Source organism: Rhinolophus ferrumequinum, chromosome 8 (genome assembly GCF_004115265.2).
Source record: "Rhinolophus ferrumequinum isolate MPI-CBG mRhiFer1 chromosome 8, mRhiFer1_v1.p, whole genome shotgun sequence".
NCBI lineage: Eukaryota > Metazoa > Chordata > Mammalia > Chiroptera > Rhinolophidae > Rhinolophus > Rhinolophus ferrumequinum.
In genome coordinates this window covers 49,535,559-49,556,508 of record NC_046291.1, presented here as the reverse complement: position 1 = coordinate 49,556,508, position 20,950 = coordinate 49,535,559, and the positions used below count along the sequence as shown (strand labels likewise).

The 20,950-nt window shown below is 34.7% G+C and overlaps 1 protein-coding gene across 1 annotated transcript in view; it reads right to left on the bottom strand.

The window, feature by feature from the left end:
- LNPK (lunapark, ER junction formation factor) overlaps positions 1-20,950 on the bottom strand; it is a 69,493-nt gene that overhangs the window by 7,086 nt on the left and 41,457 nt on the right. The window contains 4 exon segments of the mRNA XM_033112900.1: positions 1,959-2,129; positions 3,024-3,094; positions 4,298-4,403; positions 19,989-20,201. Of these exon segments, the coding sequence (XP_032968791.1) occupies positions 1,959-2,129; positions 3,024-3,094; positions 4,298-4,403; positions 19,989-20,201 (561 nt within the window).

Genomic DNA, 20,950 nt, shown 5'->3' with positions numbered 1-20,950 from the left:
TATATACTTCAATTTAATCATAAAGGTATGCCACTTGCGTTCAAAACAAATGCAGCTTCATTTGTTCAGCAGAAATATTTCCAGTCGTACTAAAGGAACCAACTTGGAATTGATAGCCCTATATCAGTGTTGAGATAGGAGTCTTGGAGAAAAGTTTCAGTCTTCTAGAAAGCCAATGAAGTAAAACGTGCTCATAGCCATTGTGATGAATCCAAAGAGAAGTATGAAAAAGTTACTAGACACTATCTTAACCAAGTGGAATTGTTGCTTCAGTTTCTAACACTACGAAGTTAGCAGACCTTGTCTCAAGTTTTGTCCTCACCTATTAACATTACCTTATTAGGGTTGAATTTGAGCCAATTAGACTTCATTCCGGAGATTTCAGACAGAATGTGAGACATCTGGGGCATTGTTCCTCCTAGATTAGATGAGAAGGAAAGGTATAGCTGGGTGTGGTTTGCTATCTATCTATCTTGACCTTAGCAGAAGATATAAAGCATTGGACTCATTATCAAAAGTTTTATTTTGTTGGCTGTTTTTCTTATTTTTTCTGTCCCAACTATTGGCCTTCAAATATTCACTTTAGTTTTCATAAGCAAGGTTACTCATGGAAAGGACTTCAATTTTTCCTCTCGGCATCTTCAGTATGAAATTCTTTCATTTTCATTTCCAAGAGGCTGCAATGGCAAGGCAGATGATTTGCATGTGACAACATGCAGCTCAGAGCATGACTTACGCAAAAGAAAAAATTTGACATGTGTTTGGAGTCGATGTTGCAGACTTGAAGAAGAGGAATGCATTGATTCAGTGCTGGACATACATATACATGGCCTCTTGCTACGGGTATCTGTATTCAAATTCACTTTGGTATTTGTTAGTAAGCCAAAAGCCAAGCCCAAGTCAACACACGTATTTTAGGTTCACTCTTGAAAGCTAAAAAAAGAGAGATACTCCATTTTCATACTAAACTTCTGATATCTGAAAATTCACTGCCTCATATTATTCTCAGTTAAAGCAATTTTTCCCTACTCAATGTTTTTATAAAGAAATAAGGTATATATAAATGATAATCCCTAGAAATTAAAAGGATGAATACTGACTGCTAAATATGTGAACTAAACTTCTATTATGGATTTTTTTTTTCTATACCAGGCATAGCACCAACATATCATGGACTATGTCGTACTTTGTGCAATCTTCACAATTGAGAGCTGCTTAACAAATAGCTCCTCACCTAATTTTAATAGCAAGATTAGTCAGCTCTTTTAACTCATCTCTTCCATTTTTTCAACAAACTTCAAGAATTCCTAAAACACAATTACAAGATGAGGGCTAAGACCCAATGAATTCTGATAAATTCTGTTTCTCTAAAATAAGGTTGTGTTCTCAAAGGCATGCATCAGCAATGCTAGTCTCATGGAGCAAGACAAAATGTTTGTTTCAAAGGAACACCAGTCCTATCCACACAGTCATCCAAAGAACGCAAGGATGATTTTCCAATTCCAAAATTTCCTGCTTTCAGGTAACTTCTACCAATTCAAGTAGTAAGCGCAAATCTATTTTATCAATGTTAATTAAAAATCTTATAAGAATTTTACCCTTGTAAGTAGTTGTTTCATAATTCTCATAATCTGCTTCATTTACATAAATTTAAAAATCGATTCCATAAAAACATTACCAGTCAAATCTCCCAACAGTTATGAGGTCATTCCATAAACAATGTTTACCTAGCTGTTGTTAGATGTTGCTTAACACGACACACTTGACATAACCTGCATTTTAAAACCGAAACACATCATACCAATTAAACAGGAGGCTATTGTGTCAGAGCAATAGCTGATATACACATGCTGCAAAATCTGATAAATTAATCCATTCTTATCCAAAAGCATTATGCTTTTATTGTGAAATAGCAAACATTATTAAGAGAGAAAACTTTTTAAGTAACATATTCATACCTTCACTGATCTGGTTCTCTGATACAATCACACTTCCTGAGGGCAAGGGACCAACTGAACTTGAGCCTTCCATAGCCTGCCTCTTCTCAAAGCTAAACTCTGGAAGTCTTGGAGCCTGAGGTCTGGTTTTTCTTGCAGGATTCAAGAAAAAACAGTAGGCACATCGAAAAGCTGCAGAGAATTTTTAAAAAATAAAACCAAAAATCAAAGAAAACTCAAGGACTAATCAGGTAACTCTCAAGATTACTTTTGCAAATAATCAAAGAACCCTTCAAAAGTTATTTATCCCTTATGAAGTTACATATGTTTTCAGTAATATTATGGCAGTGTTCTAACCAAAGCTAATTTTAAAGCATACTTTTGTTTTGTTTTGTTTTTTAAGAAGGGCACAGCTCACAACGGCCCATGAGGGGATCGAACCGGCAACCTTGGTGTTATCAGCACCACGCTCCATCCAACTGAGCTAACTGGCCATCCCAAAGCATACTTTCTAATAATTATTAGAATATTAATTTTAAAGAAGAAAAAATAAGTTACATAGCACATTAACTAATATCAAAACAATATTAATAACGATCTAAATGTATTAAATAAACTACATTTCTAGTCACCAGAATCATTACGTATTTTTAAATCCAGAACCCTGCTCCTTTGCCCAAGAAAATGAAGTATGTCATACTTGAGAAGCATAATTAATCTAGCACAATATTTTTTAATAGTGGCTATACATGAGAATCATCTGAGGAGCTTTAAAAAGTGTTGATGCCTAGACCCCCACCCCAGATCAATTGAAGCAGACTCATTGTGAGTGGGCCCTCGACATCATAATTTTTAAAAGCTCTTCAGGCGATTCTGATGCACAGTGAAGTCTAAGAACAATATTCTGGCCTAGAGGTTGTACATTGTATGAGGAAAATCTGAGTTGTCTTTCTTGTTTTGGTCTGTGTTTTAAAATAAGAACAATATGCCTGAACAATATATACAGAGACAATACCTAAAATAAAATGACATTACATGGGAATTGGCACAGAAATATTTGAGAGTTAACTGCCCAATAATTCTTACCAATGTATTCAAATTCTTCTTTCAAAGCCATGCCATTATGAGAAAAACACTGCTGACATATCAGGGCATACCTACACCAAAAGGAAAAACAGATTAGTTACAAATGCAAACAAAGCCCAGGAGAGGCTACGTTAGCTATCACAGTTAATTTATATTTTAACATAGCTAAATATGTCATAACAGATTAGATGCTGCTTAGTAAACAAAAAACAATATTCTTTAAACATAATAACAGCCATTTTATTAATTTTAAAATGTAATTTATACATCAAATTAAAAGTAAACTAAAAAACAGTCAAATGAATCCTTACTAAATCAGCAGAAACATATTTGGTACAGAACACTTAAATTTCAGTTTTTCCTAAAGTATATTCCTGGGAATGAAAGACCCCAAATCTGTGGTCAGATAAGATCAGAAAAAAATGGAACCTCTCAGAGATTCACAATGAGAAATCTTGTAGTAAAGAAATAAATTTAATTTTGTTTATTTCAGTCCAAAGCTTAATTTCTGTACATCATAATTCCTGTATCTCTCCCAGTTACACTTACACGTCCTCCTCATTTTCTATTTATATATTCTGTTCTTTGTGTATGTACTTAACAAATACTTGGCCCTGTCAAACAACATTCTGTTTCGAATAACATGAAATTTATTATATTAACTTTAAATTCTAGCATCTTTATTAAAATGATAATATCAACCAAAACCTCTGTCAAATATTTAACTCTGCTATCCTAAGAATTTTTTTGTAAGTCTACACTATGATAATTGCTCTGCTCACATCATACCCATCTCCACAGATTTATTGTAAGAATCAAATAAGATAATAATTAGAAAAGCATTTTGAGAACTGTAAGTGCCAAATGTAAATTGTGTTCACTGCTATTAAAATTATCACCATCATCAAAGTCCAATACATCTATAAAACTCCATTTTTTACAACCTGCCAGTTATCACTATTTATGTGCTCCTTATGTTTAAGAGTTTCAGTGAAGTGAATCCATTTCTCTAAGAGTGGGGTTATAATAAAGTTACAATATTGTTTGTTATATATTTTTTTCTAGATTTTATCTAAATACTTGATCCAAACTCCTACTGAAAAACAACTGAATATGTACTCTCTTCAGGGCTATAAAATACTCTATTATGTTCTAAAATAAGGAAACAGGAGCCACAAAACTAGAGAACATCTAGCACGTGCACACAACACACACACCATGACCAACAAACTTTTTCTTTATTTTCATCTATCTACCACTCTAGTAAACATTACCTGTTTTGTGGACCATCACCAACTAAATATTCAACAATTCTGTCTAAAGCACCTCGTTCTCGGGGGAGAATGGGTCTTGCTAAAGGTGGACCAGGAGGATGAAGACCTAGTAAATAAATACATATGACAACAATAATAAACATAAAATAATAAATAACAAAACAAAAATATATTCTTATAAATCTCCGTAGAGCTTTCAAATTTTCACTAAAAATACTACACTACAAAAAGAATGTGTTTAAGTATGTGCTATTTCGTTTAATAGATTATACCAATGTAATCTATTAAGAAATGAAACTATGTTGGGTTCTGCACAAACCAATTTTAAGAATGCCCAGAATCTTAAAAGCTGATGTAATAATAAACTACGGACTTATTCTCTGGACCACAGAGTCCAGGGGTCATATTTACCTTCCCACCTAAAACTACTAAAACACTGTGCAAAAGACATTGGGTATCAGACAATGTAGGATAAATATCTCTGACAGACAAAAATCAAATAATACAAGCCCTACAATTGCCCCAGTTTGTTGCCTGGAGAGAGTTTCCAGGCAGCAGCTAAGGGAGGATACACCCAGGTGAAGTGACTCAGTCTCCCTGAGATGACAAAATAAAGCTGGAATGGGGAAGCCAAAGCAGCTTGAGTTCACAGGAAAAAATAGGAGAGAATGCACAGAGCAGGAGCACCAAAGATCTCTCCAGAAGAGTACTGGTTGGTGCATTCATATGAGGAGACTACCTGAAGACAGAGAAAAAAAACTGCCCCCAAATATTAAAGGTAACAGTGCTCACAAGAGGCCAAAATGTTGCATGTTTCCACCAGCCACAGTGGAAAACGTCATAACTCACAGGTCACTGGTAAGGAATCATAGGAGTTTTGTACAAGAATATAAAAATATCTAGCATCCAATAAGGCATGACTCACTTCTGGCATCAGATCAAAAATTATTAGACATCCAAATAAGCAGGAAAATATGACCCATAATGAGAAAAATCAATCATAAGTGACCCAGAAATGACAGAGATAATAGAATCAGTAGACGAATATATTAAAACACTTATGACTATATTCCACATATTTGAGAATCTAGAGGAAAGATTCAATGTTAAGTAAAGACATAGAAAAAATTTAAAAAACCCAAACTGAACAGAAGAAAATTACCATGTCTAGGATGAAAAATCTGCAGATGGAATGAATGGCAAGCAGTTTGGACATTACAGGAAAAATATTAGTACACAATTATATAACAATAGAAATCATACAAAATGAAACACAGAGAAGTGACTAAAAATATTTTTAAATGAAAAAAAATCAGTGAGCTGTGGAACAACCTCAAGTAGTCTAACATACATATAGTTGGAGTCCAGAAGATGAGGAGGGAGAAGAAGAAAATAATATTTGAAGAAATAATGCACAAAATGTTTTCCATATTTGATGAAAGTTATAAACCCACAGATCTAAAAATATCAACAAACTTAAGCACAAGGGACATAATTTGCAACAAGACACAGCATATTGAAATTGCTTAAGACTAGTAATAAAATCTTAAAAGCAGTCGGAAAAAGATACATTACACACAGAGAACAGAGATAAGAATGGCGACAGATCTCTCATCAGAAAATAAGTAAGCCAGAAGACAATGAAACAATGTTTGAAATTCTGAAAGAAAAACTATCAAATTAGAATTCCATATTTGTCACGTCCAGAGCAACACAGGCAGTGAGAGAACGAGAAGGGGTGATGAAGGGTTAAGAAAGAAACAGAAATCAAGAAAGTTATGAAACAGGGGGAACAAGGGTCTCCCAGCCTCAAAGGACTGAGAGCCCCAAATCGGGCCGCCTTCTGGCTTTTATTGATAAACACACAAGGAAGTAATATTGCTTTCTCCACGGTCTGTGAGTCTCATACATCATACCAGAAAACTGATTCAAATCAATCACCCTTGCCTGCGAACAGCCGGAATAGAAAGTCCCATGATGTCTTAACAATTATGACATGTGCCTCCCCAGGGACAAATACTTTATGCTAAAACTTATTGATAAGAATGGAAGGAGAACTGATGTTATCACATCATTGGCTCACTTCCCAAGCAGCTTGTGGGAAGGAATATAGCCACATAGGCAGAAGCTCTCCTTAGCCGGGGGGAGGTGGGGGGCTGTGCCCACCTCTATCGATCCCATGAGTTCTCCTGGTGGTCCCCACACGGTTCCACCTGGCTTGGGTTGTTCCTCCCGTGAGGAATCTTACCCGTCATTGGCTGACCAACCATCTTTTGGGGGCCAAACAGAGAGACATGAAGTGTAAGCACAAAGGTGAAGCAAAGTCCCTGAAAGGGACAGTCTCACAGACTCTTCTTTCTCTAGGGATAGGCACGAGGGGACAGATGGTTAGGCTGCTGTGTGACAACACATATTAATGAAAACATCTCTTAAAAATAAAGGCAAAAATGAAAACTTTTTCAAACCTACAAAACTGAAAGAATTCATCACTAGTAGAATTGCACTACACTAAATGTTAAAAGAAGTCCTTCAAGCAGAAGGAAAATGACACCGGATGGGAAGCTGGATCTACACAAAGGAAAGGGGAGTACCAGAAAGGAGTTACTATGTAGGTAAATATACAAAATTTTTATTATTTAAATCTTTTTAAAGTTAAAAGGAAGAATAATTTGTTGTAAGTTTTATAATATATATAGAAGCAAAATGTATGACAACAACAGCACAAAGGCCAGGAAGAGAGAAAAGGAAGAATACTGTTGTTAGATTCTTAAACTAGATGATGTCATAAAAATGTTGGTGTGAGGTGAGCCTCTTAAAATCTCCTATGGAATTTACAACAAATTGAACAACTATAAATCCACCAAAGACTCCCTGCACAGCAGACAGGCAAGACAAAGAGTCTCATGACTGAATTCACCTAAAGGTGGGCAAATTGTGTGAGCAGGGGAGGAGGGAAGAGAGAAGTGCGGACACGGGGCCCCACGGGCGCAGGACGCAGACCTAGCTCAGTGCTCTGAGCTTGCTGCATCCCAGAACTACCACAGCTGCAGGAGAGGGAAGAACTTGGACTGTTAGGGCTCCGTTTATGGCCCACCGGGCTGAGGGACAGCATATAACATGGCTGAACCCAACACTCACGGCAGAGACCTCGGAGCAAAGACTGAGAAAGAAGGCTGAAAACAGTAGTTTAAGCCCTCACTGCCAAGCAGAGAACAGAAGCCATAGGCACTGAGACTAGCCGTCCCCCCCTTACCCTCCCAGAGCTCGCACCTCTCCCACCTGCCCAGTGCTAGAAGCAGAACAGTAGCAGTGGCAGATCAAAAGAATATTTGCTGTTCTGAGAACTGTGGTCCTCAGGCACAGATTCGCAGCCCAACTAGTTCCAGCAAAGAGAAGGGAGCCATGGAAGCAGGACTGGCTGTGGTAGTGGTCCCCGCCATTGCTCTGGGCCACCTCTCACAACCTACCCCGCCCTTGTCCCCACCTATCTGGGTGGATCCCTGCAGGAGTAAACAGAACTGCTGAAACACACGGGCTCTGAATCTGGTGCAGGAAGAACTTGGAACTTCAGAAGCTCTCCACATCCCCACAAGGAGGTGGCGCCCTATGACCCAGGCGAACTGTTCAGAGGAGAAGCCCGCCTTCCAGGAAATCCCCCCATTGTGTGAGAAGCCAGAATAGTGCAGAGAAAATATAACATTACAGTGTGAGAAAGAACAAAAGGCTGCAATCGGAGAGAAAACAAAACATTCTACCAACACCTACTGGAAAACAAAAGAAAGACCTCTTTCTATCAACCTGTTGCAGAACCCACTCCTGTAGATGTCTAGGAAGAAAAATAATAAATTATTAATTGCCATGAATAACCAAGGGAATGAGACAGCTCAGAAAGAAAATGAAACATCTCCAGAAAATGAACTTAAAGACATGGAAATATGTGACTTAAATGATAGAATTCAAGATTGCATTTCTTAAAAAACTCAAAAGATGCATGAAAACACAGACAGGCAGTTTAACGAACTCAGAAACACAGTCAAAGAACAAAATGAACATTTTACCAAAGAGATTGAAATTTTAAAAAAGAACCAAATAGAATTTCTGGAGATTAAGAACTCAATAAAAGAAATGAAGATAGCCAGCTTAGGTAGTAGAGTTGACTCGATGGAGGAAAGAATCAGTGACATCGAAGACAGAAATCTGGAAATTACACAGATGGAAGAAGAAAGAGACTTGAGACTTAAAAGAAATGAAAGAACTCTACAAGAACTTTCTGACTCTACAAGAGCAATATAAGAATAATGGGCATACCAGAAGGAGAAGAAAGAGAGAAGGAACAGAGAGTATATTCAAACAAATAGTCGATGAGAACTTCCCAGACTTGTGAAAAGAACTGGATCCTCGAATCCAAGAAGCAAATAGAACACCTAATTACCTCAACCCCAACAGGCCTTCTCCAAGGCACAATGTATTGAAACTGTCAAAAATTAATGACAAAGAAGGAATCTTCAAGGCAGCCAGGGAAAAGAACACGGTAACCTACAAAGGAAAGTCCATTAGATTATCATCAGATTTTTCAGTAGAAGCTCTACAAGCCAGGAGGGAGTGGAATCAAATATTCAAATTATTGAAAGAGAGAAATTATGAGCCAAGAATAATATATCCAGCAAAGATATCCTGTAGATATAAAAGAGGAATAAAGACCTTTCCAGACATACAGAAGTTGAGGGAATTTTCTAACATACAACTTGCACTACAAGAAATACTGAAGGAGGCTATTCGACCAGCATAAACTGGGATAATTTGTGACAACCAAAACATAAAAGGAGGGAGAGTAAAGGCCTGAACTAGAATATGGGAATGGAGAAAGTAAGCATGCTGAAGAAAATGGAATACTCTATATGAAACTTTCTTTTACATAACTTAATGGTATCCACTCAAAAAAAATCCAGAACTGAAATATATACTCTAATAAAGGAAGAAACAGAGGGAAAAATCATAGAATACCACCACACAGAAATAACAGACAACAACAAAAAGCAAAGAAACAATGGAGACACCGTCTTACCAGAAAACCAAAGAAAGAAAGACAGGAAATCCTCACGTATCAATAATCACCCTAAATGTAAATGGACTGAACTCACTAATAAAAAGGCAGAGAGTAGCAGATTGGATAAAAAAAACTAAACACAACCATACACTGCTTCCAAGAGACAAATCACAGCTACAAGGACAAACATAGACTCAAAGTGAAAGGGTGGAAATTAACACTCCAAGCAAACGGTACCCAGAGAAAATCAGGTGTAGCCATAATAATATCAGATGAAACAGACTTCAAAATAAAAAAAGTAACAAGAGACAACGATGGACATTTCATAGTGAAAAAGGGGACTATAAAACAAGAAGACATAATAGTCATCAATATTTATGCCCCCAATCAGGGAGCACCGAAATATACAAGCAACTACTAATAGAACTAAAGGGAGAAATTGACCAAAACACAATTATACTAGGGGACCTAAATGCATCATTGATAGCTATGGATAGATCATCCAAACAGAAAATAAAGAAACAGCAGCTCTACATGACACATTAGATGAAATGGACATAACTGACATTTATAGAGCACTTCATCCTAGAACATCAGATGATACATTTTTTTCTAGTGTACATGGAACATACTCAAGGATAGACCATATATTGGGACATAAAACTAGCCTCAGCAAATTTAAGATTGAAATCATACCAAGCATATTCTCTGATCACAAGGCTTTGAAATGGGTATCAACCGCAAAAAGAAAGTAGGAAAAACTACAAACATGTGGAGATTAAACAACATACTTTTAAAGAACAACCAGGTCAAAGAAGAAAAAAGAGGAGAGGTCAAAAGATACATAGAAACAAATGAGAATGAAAATACATCCTACCAAGATTTTGGGGATGCAGCGAAAACAGTTTTCAGAGGGAAATTTATATCATTACAGGCCTAGTTCAAGAAACAAGAAAAATCCCAGACAAATAACCACACATTACACCTTAAAGAACTATAGAAAGAAGAACAAATGAAACCCAAGGTCAGCAGAAGAAAGGAAATAATAAAAATCAGAGCAGAACTAAATGAAATAGAGAACAAAAAGACAATAGAAAAAATTAATGTGACAAAGAGCTGGTTCTTTGAAAAAATTAATAAAATTGACAAACCCTTGGCTAGACTCACTGAAATAAAAAAAGACACTAATAAACAAAATCAGAAATAAAAAAGGGGAAGTTATGAGGGGAAGAGAGGGCTATATGCCACAGAAATACGAAGGATCACCCAAGAATACTATGAAGGACTATATGCCACCAAATTCAATAACCTAGAAGAAATGGACAAGTTCTTAGAAACATGTAGCCTTCCTAAGCTGAATCACGAAGAACTGGAAAATCTAAATGGACTGATCACCAGTAAGAAAATTGAATCAGTCATCCGAAACCTTCCCAAAAGCAAAACTTTGGGACCAGATGGCTTCACTAGTGAATTCTGCCAAACCTTCAAAGAGGATCTAATACCTGTCCTACTCAAACTCTTCCAAAAAATTGAAGAAGAGACAATACTCCCTAACTCATTTTATGAGGCCAACATTACTCTGATACCAAAACCTGGTAAGGATAACACAAAAAAAGAAAACTACAGACCAATATCTCTGAAGAATACAAAATCCTAAACAAAATTCTAGCAAATCGAATGCAAGAATGCATTAAAAAGATTATTCATCACGACCAAGTGGGATTCATCTTCAGGGCACAAGGATGGTTCAACATCCGCAAATCCATCAATGTGATACATCACATAAACAAAATACAGGACAAAAATCATATTATTATCTCAATTGATGCAGAAAAAGTGTTTGACAAGATACAACATCCATTTATGATTAAAACACTTAATAAAATAGGTATAGAAGGAAAATATCTTAACATAATAAAGGACCTATATGACAAACCCTCAGCTAATATCCTAATTAATGTGAAAAATTGAAGCCCTTTGCTCTACGTTCAGGAATACGACAGGGCTGTACACTATCACCTCTGCTTTTCAACATAGTGTTGGAAGTCCTCACCAGAGCAATTAGGCAAGAGAAAGAAATTCCTTTTGCAATTGCAACAAAAAGAATAAAATACCTAGGAATAAACTTAACCAAGGATGTGAAAGACCTATATGCTGAAAACTATAAGACATTGAATTTAAAAGAAATTGAAGCAGACACAAAGAAATGGGAAGACTTTCCGTGCTCACGGATTAGAAGAATCAACATAGTTAAAATGGCTGTATTACCCAAAGCAACACACAGATTTAATGCAATCCCCATCAAAATCCCAATGGCATTTTTTAAAGATATAGAACAAAAAATCATCAGATTTGTACGGAATCACAAAAGATCCCGAATAGCCAAAGTAATCCTAAGAAAAAAGAACAATGCTGGAGGTATCACAATCCCTCACTTTAGCTTGTACTACAGGGCAACAATAATCAAAACAGCATGGTATTGGCAGAAAAACAGACACATAGACCAATGGAATAGAATTGAGAACCCAGAAATTTATCCATATAAACATGGACAGATAATTTTTGACAAAGAAGCAAAAAACATACAATGGAGAAAAGACAGCCTCTTCAAGAAATGGGATTGGGAGAATTGGAAAGCCACGTGCAAAAGAATGAAACTGGACTGCCATCTGTCACTACGTACCAAAATTAATTCAAAATGGATCAAAGACCTAAACATAAGACCTGAAACAATAAACTGCAAAGAAGAAAACATAGGTACTAAACTTATGGGCCTTGGGTTCAAAGAACATTTTATGAATTTGACTCCAAAGGCAAGGGAAGTAAAAGCTAAAATAAATGAATGGGACTATATCAAACTTAAAAGCTTCTGCATAGCAAAAGAAACCATCGACAAAATAAAGAAGCAACCAACTGAATGGGAGAAGATTTTTGCAAACAGTGCCTCTGATAAGGGGCTAATATCCAAAATAAACAAGGAACTCATACAACTCAACAATAAAAAACAAACAACCTGACTGAAAAATGGGCAGAGGACCTGAAAAAACATTTCTCCAAAGAGGACATACAAATGGCAAATAGACATGAAAAAAATGCTCAACATCACTAATCATCACAGAAATGCCAATAAAAACCACCATGAGCTATCACCTCACCCCAGTTAGAATGGCTATCATCAACAAGACAAATAGTAACAAGTGTTGCAGAGGCTGTGGAGAAAAAGAAACCCTCAGACATTGTTGGTGGGAATGCAGATTGGTGCAGCCACTATGGAAGGCAGTGTGGAGGTTCCTCAAAAAATTACGAATAGAATTACCATATGACTCAGCAATCCCTCTCATGGGTATCTACCCAAAAAATCTGAAAACATTTATCCATAAAGTTTTCAGGAACATTGAAGGCTCCAATGTTCATTGCAGCTTTATTTACAGTGGCCAAGACATGGAAATAACCAAAGTGCCCTTTGATAGATGAATGGATAAAGAAGTTGTGGTATATATACACAATGGAATACTATTCGGCGGTAAGAAAAGATGAAATAGGATCATTTGTGACAACATGGATGGCTCTTGAGATTATAATGCTAAGCAAAATAAGTCAGACAGAAAAAGTAGAGAAGCATACAATTTCACTGATATGTGGTATATAAAACTGAAAACAACAAAAGAACAAGACAAACAAATGAAGGAACAAAAACTCATAGACACAGACAATAGTTTAGGGGTTACCAGAGGGTGGGGGGGAAGGGGGCTCTAGAAAAGGGTAAACGAGGTCTAATATATGGTGATGGAAAGAGAACTGACTCTGGGTGGTGAACACACAACGTGAAATATAGATAATGTATTACAGAATTGTACACCTGAAATCTATGTAACTTTACTAACAATTGTCACCCCAATAAAACTTTAATTAAAGAAAAAAAAGATTCTTAAACTATATGTGAACTGGTATCACTTGCAGATAAACTGCGATAAATTAAAGATCTATACTATAAATCCCAAAGTACTCACTAAAATCACATGAAAAAGTAATACAGCTAGTAAGGCAACAAAAAAGATAAAAATGGAATCATAAAAGATACTCAACCCAAAAGGCAGAACATGAGAAGAAAGGCAACAGAACAGATGGGACAAATAGGAAAAAAAAAATAGTACAATAGAAGATTCTAACTCAAACCTAAACATATCAATCATTGTATTAAATGTACGTAGCCTGAATGATCATCCTCATTATGAGGCAGAGATTGTTAGAATGAATAAAAAAGCAAAATCCAACATACACTGCTTACAAAAAAAAAATTTAAATATAAAGACCAAATAGATTAAAAGTAAATGATAAAAAAAGTACACATAAATATGCTAACACTAATCAAAAGAAATCTGTAGTAGCTTATTAACATCAAGAGGAGTAGATTTTAGAGCAAAGAATATCCTCAGAGATAAAAAGTAATTTCACAATGACAAAGGAGTCAATTCATCAAGAGGGTGTAACAATCGTAAACTGTATGAAGCAAAAACTAGTAGAACCACAAAAACAGACAAAGAACACAATTATAGTTGGAGATATCAACGGCCTTTCTCAACAGTTGACAGAATGAACAGACAGCGAATCAGTAATGATACAGTGTTGATACAGAACAACACCTCAACCAACTGGACCTAATTGACAGTTGTAACTACTCTACCCAACAGGAACAGCACAGTCATGAATTGCTTAACGATGGGGATACATGCTGGAAATGTATCGTCAGGCAATTTCATCATTGTGTGAACATCACAGAATGTACTTCCACAAACCTAGATGGCACAGCCTACTACACACCTAGGCTGTGTGGTACAGCCTATTATTCCTAGGCTACAAACCGGTACAGCACATTACTATACTGAATACTGTAGGTAATTATAACACAATGGTAAGTATTTGTGTACCTAGACATATCTAAATAGGAAGCTACAGTAAAAATATCGTATAAACAATAGTCCACCTGTATAGAGCACTTACCATGAATGGAGCTTGCAGGACTGGAAGTTGGTCTGGGTTAGTGAATGAGTGAGTGATGAGTGAAGATGAAGGCCCAGGACATGACTGTCCACTACTGTAGACTATGTAAATGCTGTTCCATAGGCCCACTCCCTGCTTCCTTCCACTGGGTCAGAAATAGACCACCAAAGCTGTCAATGCTACTCCATGAACAGAAATGTGGACTGGACTGATTGGAAATATGGAGGACAAATTGGCTGGGTAAGGCATAGGTCACCACAATTGTAGTGACTCTCAGGAGGGAGTGAAAGACAGCCTGAGGATCAGTAGGAAGAAGAAATCAAGATGAGATAAAAGGAGGATTGTTGTGGCAGCGTAGTTTTGGCTATAGACTGTTGGAGCAGTGGTCAGATTAAAGAACTTTGTGGTATTCGTAAAAATGAAAAAAGAGACTATTTAACATGGAGAGGATATAGAATTGAAGACTCAATATTTCTACTTTGGAAATTTGTTTTTGTTTCCATTGACCCTGTTTGGTGCAAAGGGCTCTCTCTGGCATTGAACTGATGGAAGAAATAAAACTTATCTATGCTTTACATCATTACAAATCTAAAAATATTTCCAAAGTTCAGGGACAGGCTAGCTCCACACTAGCACAGAAAGCTTTTACTAAAGTGGCAGTGGCACTTAATACTTGCCAAGGTAGCGTCTGTGGACCTGTGCCCTTGTACAGGATCTTAGGTCATGAACAAAGGATTTACAGCAACGTGCTCTGAAGACTATCAAGCTAGATCTGGGAGGGCTGGAGCGCCCTCTGAATACGTAGCACTGCAAGGACAGGCTCCTCTGTGCTGAAACAAGTCAGTGGCTGACTGATGGGGATGTAACCTGTGCACTCAAAACTGAGGTCCTGTGAGTGAGAGGGAATCTACTGCCAAGCCCCACAGACATTGATCCCATTAAAAAATATATAAATTCCTTCTGAACCACATATCCTCCATTTCTTACAGCAAATTCACTGCTATTATAATCTTACGGGATCACCATCATATATGCAACCCATAGTTAACCAAAATATCATTTTGTGGCACATGATTACATACATTCTTTTCAAGTGAACATAAAACATTTATCAAAACAGATGATATTCTGAGAAATAAAACAAGTCTCAATACATTTTAGAAGATTCAAATAATACAAAGTATGTTTTCTGACCACATTAGAATTGAATTAAAAATCAGCAACAGAAAGACATCAGAAAAATCTCCAAATATTTGGAGACTAAATCATATACATCTAAAAAATTTAGAGCTCAAGGAAAAAATTAAAAGGGAAATTAGAAAGTATTTTAAATTGAGTAAAAATTTTAAAAACATCAAATGTATGATATGCAGCTAAAGCAGCACTTAGATGAAAACTTGTAACACTAAACACCTACAAAACAAAAGAAGATTGGTCTACAATTCATGAATTTGTCTTCTACCTTAGGAAACTAAAAGCAAAGAGCAAATGAAACCCAAGCTAAAAAGAACAAAAGAAATATTAAAGATAAATAATAATAAAGGTAAATAATAAATATTAAAAAAGAGAAAACTAATAAAATAGAAAATACAAATATAATATTAAAAAAGCTGGTTCTTTGTGAAGATCAATAAAATTGGTAAACCTCTAGCCAGACTTATCAGAAAAAGAAAGAGGGAAGATACAAAATACTGTTATCAGGAATGAGAGAAATAGCATAAATCCAGATTGTAAAGATATTAAAAAGATAATAAAAGTATACTATGAATAACTTTATGCCAAATAATTCTATAAGTTAGGTGAAATAGACAAATTCCTTGAAAGACTACAAAACTACCACAGCTTACTCAACAAGAAATAGATAACCATTCAATATGCTAAATTTTGTTAAGAATTTTTGCCTCTGTGTTCATGAGGGATATTAATCTGTTGTTTTTCTTTTAAAGTTTTAATTTTTAGTTTTAAAAAAAACCTCTCCTACAAGTAAAACACCAGATCAAAATATTTCAACCTATAATTTCTACCTAACATTTAAGAAAGAAATAATATCAATTCTACACAAACTTATCTATAAAATTGAAGATAAGGGACTAATTCTCATACTAAATATAAGGCCAGCATTACATGGATACGAAAACCAAAGAAATTACAAAAAAAATAGAGATATATATATATAGATATATATACTACAGACCAATATCCCTCAGGAAAATTGATGTAAATATTTTTACGAAATTTTAGCAAATTGAACCCAACAATATCTATAAAAAAACAAAACATCATGAGGAAGTGAGATTTAACCCAGGAAAGCAAGGTGGTTTAGCATTTAAAAATCAATCAATGTATTTCACATATGAATAGATGTTAAAACAAAAAAATAAACTAAAACCCCATGAGCATCTCAATAGATGCAGAAAAGCATTTGACAAAATCCATAATCTATTACTAATAAAAACTTTCAGCTCACTAGGAATAAAAGGGTACTTCTCCAACCTGAAAAAGCTATCTATATTTAAAAAAAAAAAAAGAAACACCACCAACTTTCAGCTAACATCATGCTGACTGGTGAAAAAGTAATCGCTTTTCTCAGATTAGCAATAAGGCAAGGATGTCTGCTCTCACCACGTCTATTCAACATTGTACTAAAGGTTCTAGCTAGTATAATAAAGCAAGAAAAAAAGTAAAAAGAATCAAGATTAAAAAGGAAGAAGTAGAACTGTCTTTATTCACAAACAATGTGATAGTCTATGTAGAAAATACTATGAAACCTATTTAAAAAGCTATTAGAACTAATAAGTGAATTTAGCAAGATTATAGGCTATAAGGTCAATATACAAAAATCAATTGTATTGCTATAGATACTAACAATGAACAACTGGAAATAGTTTTTTAAAATACCACTTATAATTTGATCAAAAATATAAAATGAGATGTACATTTAACAAAAAAAATGTGCAAAACCTATATACTGAACACTATGAAACACTGCTGAGAGAAACTTAAGATCTAAATAAATGGAGAGATATACTGTGTTCGTGTTAATAAACTACGCAATATCAGAAGAGAGGAATAAAGACTGTGGGGTAAAAGAATAACCTAGAATTTAGTTAATGATTTACATCATATAAAAACAGTAACAAGAATAGAGTTACACATTCAAACTTTCTGAATTGTAACTCCACAATCTCTGAAAAGTAAAAGAGAACTGTTTGCAAGAGATAACTCTGAACTGAGACCCAATACAGAAGAAGGCACTGAGAAGAAGATTGGAGAATAAAATAAGTAAGATTTGATGCTTGCCTTTGTAAAACAAGGCAGGATGAACATAAGAGTGAGGTGGGCAGCAATGGAGATTTACATGGAGACCTCCCAGAAGACTTTGAAACAAAATGAGACCTTGTTGGAACAAGTCTTTCAATACAAAGATACAAGTATTTCAAAAAGACTAACAAAAACTTTAAAGTATTCAAGAATGACTTGAGGGTAGAAATGTTACATAAATATTTTAAAGAATAAGAGATTTGCTTTATAAATAATCACAAACCTAAAGGCTGTTACCATCTAAAAAAAAAAGGTCAAATGATGTTAAAATTGTAGCTATCAGTGAATAAAATTTAAGTTCTAGAATAAGCTCTGAGTATTAAAAAACAAGTACAATTTTTAGATTTTATCAGATAAGTTATTTGTTTACTTGTATTAACAACATTCAATCATTACCATCAAAAAATAAACTTTAATGCAGACATTGTCATCCCTCATCAAATTTTCAACTTGAATAAGCATGCCAAATTAGATTTTGAAAGCATTTAAGTCAAGTTAACTTATGCTGGAATATTTTACTTCTACATGTTTAAAATTAAAATGTCCATAAAGGATTCTGGATACATAAAACAACAGATTTCACAAAAATATCTTAAACCCTTCACATACTTAATAACTTTTAAATAATGCATCTTTGAATTCATACTGTTAAGGATAACAGTTATTAATACAAACATCAAGAGCAATCATTGTAGGAATACTGGTCATTTTTACACAGCTTGGCAAATTATCAAGTACCTGCTGGTTATTAATTTTCAAACATATGGGAGCCCTGTGGTAATACACATTAAATTGATTCTCTTCCACAAATATGGCATAATGAAAAAATGAATTATTAATCTTCTCTATAAGAAATCACTTAACTCATTCATATTTTTGGCAATTCATATTTTTGTACAACTTAAATACAAACAGTCTTTTACAGATAAACTACTTAAAAACTTTAGTAAAATATGTTATATTTACATGATCACAAAATTTAGGCCATTATTCCTTCTATAATCCTATTCTTACATGTGTAATACAGATTTTATTTATATAACTTGCTAAATTTCTGTTTCTTTGAAACTAGATACACAAATATATATAAATATGCATTTTCACAAAAATGTTTATTTCATTAAACAACAAAGAATTTTATAAATCGTGTGTATCTCAAATCAGTCAGATAACAACTGGAAAATGAACAATTTTCTATTTAATTTTTCTCAATTTCACAAAATATATGGCTGCCTTAAGAGACATCATATGTAAAATTTTTAAGTTTTTTCCAACTATTTTTAAAGTTATGACTTGTATACATTTCATTTGTAGCCAGATTTCTTAATTTGTTTATAAATTAATAGTTTTCTTGTTTTCTAAAATCTTTTGCTGCTGTTTTTGAAGGAAGAGCAGGGGGAAAATCTACTGTAATAGTAACATTTAGATTACTTAGATTTTATTATATACATGTTAAGTGTCCTGAATACCTGATATTAACTATTGACTAGCCTCAAAATCATAATAAATTATGCTAATAATTAGTCATAAAATGCCAAAGTAATCTAAATTAGAATACCCTAACAGAAAATAATTTACTATCATATTCAAGAATCTGACATGGGAATCTACATAAAATAATGTGATCTGCTAAAGCAGTGGATTTCTAAGTCCCAATCACATCCCAAAAAAAAGTTACAGGGTAATATAATCTATTATGCTCCAAAAATGCAATCTCCTAGTGATCTACCATGCTAAAAAAAGAGAATCCAAAGAAATGAAATAGAGTAAAGGCCGTTAATTTAATAGGACTTTATGCTTTAAAGTATCTGTCAGTAAATACTAATTGTCTTTGGGTTAAAGAAAGAACAATTTACCAGCGCATATTAACAATAGTAGTACACCACAATGAAGGAATATTCTTCCTGAAATACCTTAAGTAATTGTCATGTTTAAAAATATATGTGAAGGGTTTAGCAAAAAGCATGAATATATTCCAAAAGTGTTCTCTTCTATCCCCATTTTATATAAATCTGGAGCCACTCTAAAGCTGAATATAAAAAGATATGCTATACTGTTGACTACAGAATACTACAAAGTTTTATTGCCATTTAAACAAAGAAGCCATAACAGTTAAATGAGCTCAAGAAATAGGTTTCAGTATCACAAGGTGCCAGCTGTAAAGAGTTATGGCTAATTGAATATGGAACTCCTGCTTAATCAGATAACTGCTTTGCAATTTCCAAATGAAATGCCATTTCCATACTGTCTGAAAATGGCCCGTTTTATTGGTAACCAGAGAAAACAATATAAACTGTAAATAACATTAAGTGCTCTGTTTACCCATTCCAGGCACTGAAGTAGCAGGGGATCCGAGACGTCTTGGTAACACATTTGACGATAGGCCTGGAGTAACCGTTCTTTCTGGGGGTCCACCAGGGGCTGAAGTGTCCTTTGGTGGTCCAGGAGATACTGGAACTTGTTGGGGAGGACCCTGGCTAGAGCTTGCTGGTTTTGGAGAAAGGTTTCTTTGAGCTGCAGTTCGCTGACGAATCTCTGACAATAAGAATAAAAAGTATATATTAAATATCCAATATACCACATTAGCCAATACCACAAGTATTACTTAAACTAATAAAGTGTTGTGCCACCAGAAGGCATCTGTAGGGCCAAATCTGCTTGTGATAAGAACAATGTAACATTGAAAATTGACTATAACAGAGTTCTCCAGTTCTGATCCCACAAGTCAACTGCATATAGGTATTTACACAACAAGCTTTGATCTCAGTCTATCTACTGATATTACTCTTCAGAATAAATTCAAATGAAATAAAATCATCACCCAATTGAGTGTCATGTCTTTTACAGCAATCCTTCCTAATTTATGATAAAGAAAGTTTATCAGAATTAGTAAAAGTTGCAGACTTGTTTTCCAAGATAAAAATAATAACTCTAAGAAATGAGTGAATAAGTATATTCTGGAATTATCAAATAATTTATGAGGTAATTACTCTAACTAGTCACAGAAATCCTGAAAAAGTATTCTTCAGTACTAAGTACCATGCCCATTCCCCTTTATACTATTGCTATCTTTTTAGTAAGTTTTTTGGCAATACATTCAATAAAGGAAAACTTCCACTCGGCATAAATAATGTATCACCATAAATAAATCTTATCTTGAGTGGCAGAAATAACAAGACTTTCTGTAACAAGGGTTGGCGAATGTGCCAAATCCAGGCTACCATCTCCTTTTGTAGCTTTATTGAAATACAATCATGCTCTTTTGTTTATATATTGTCTATGGC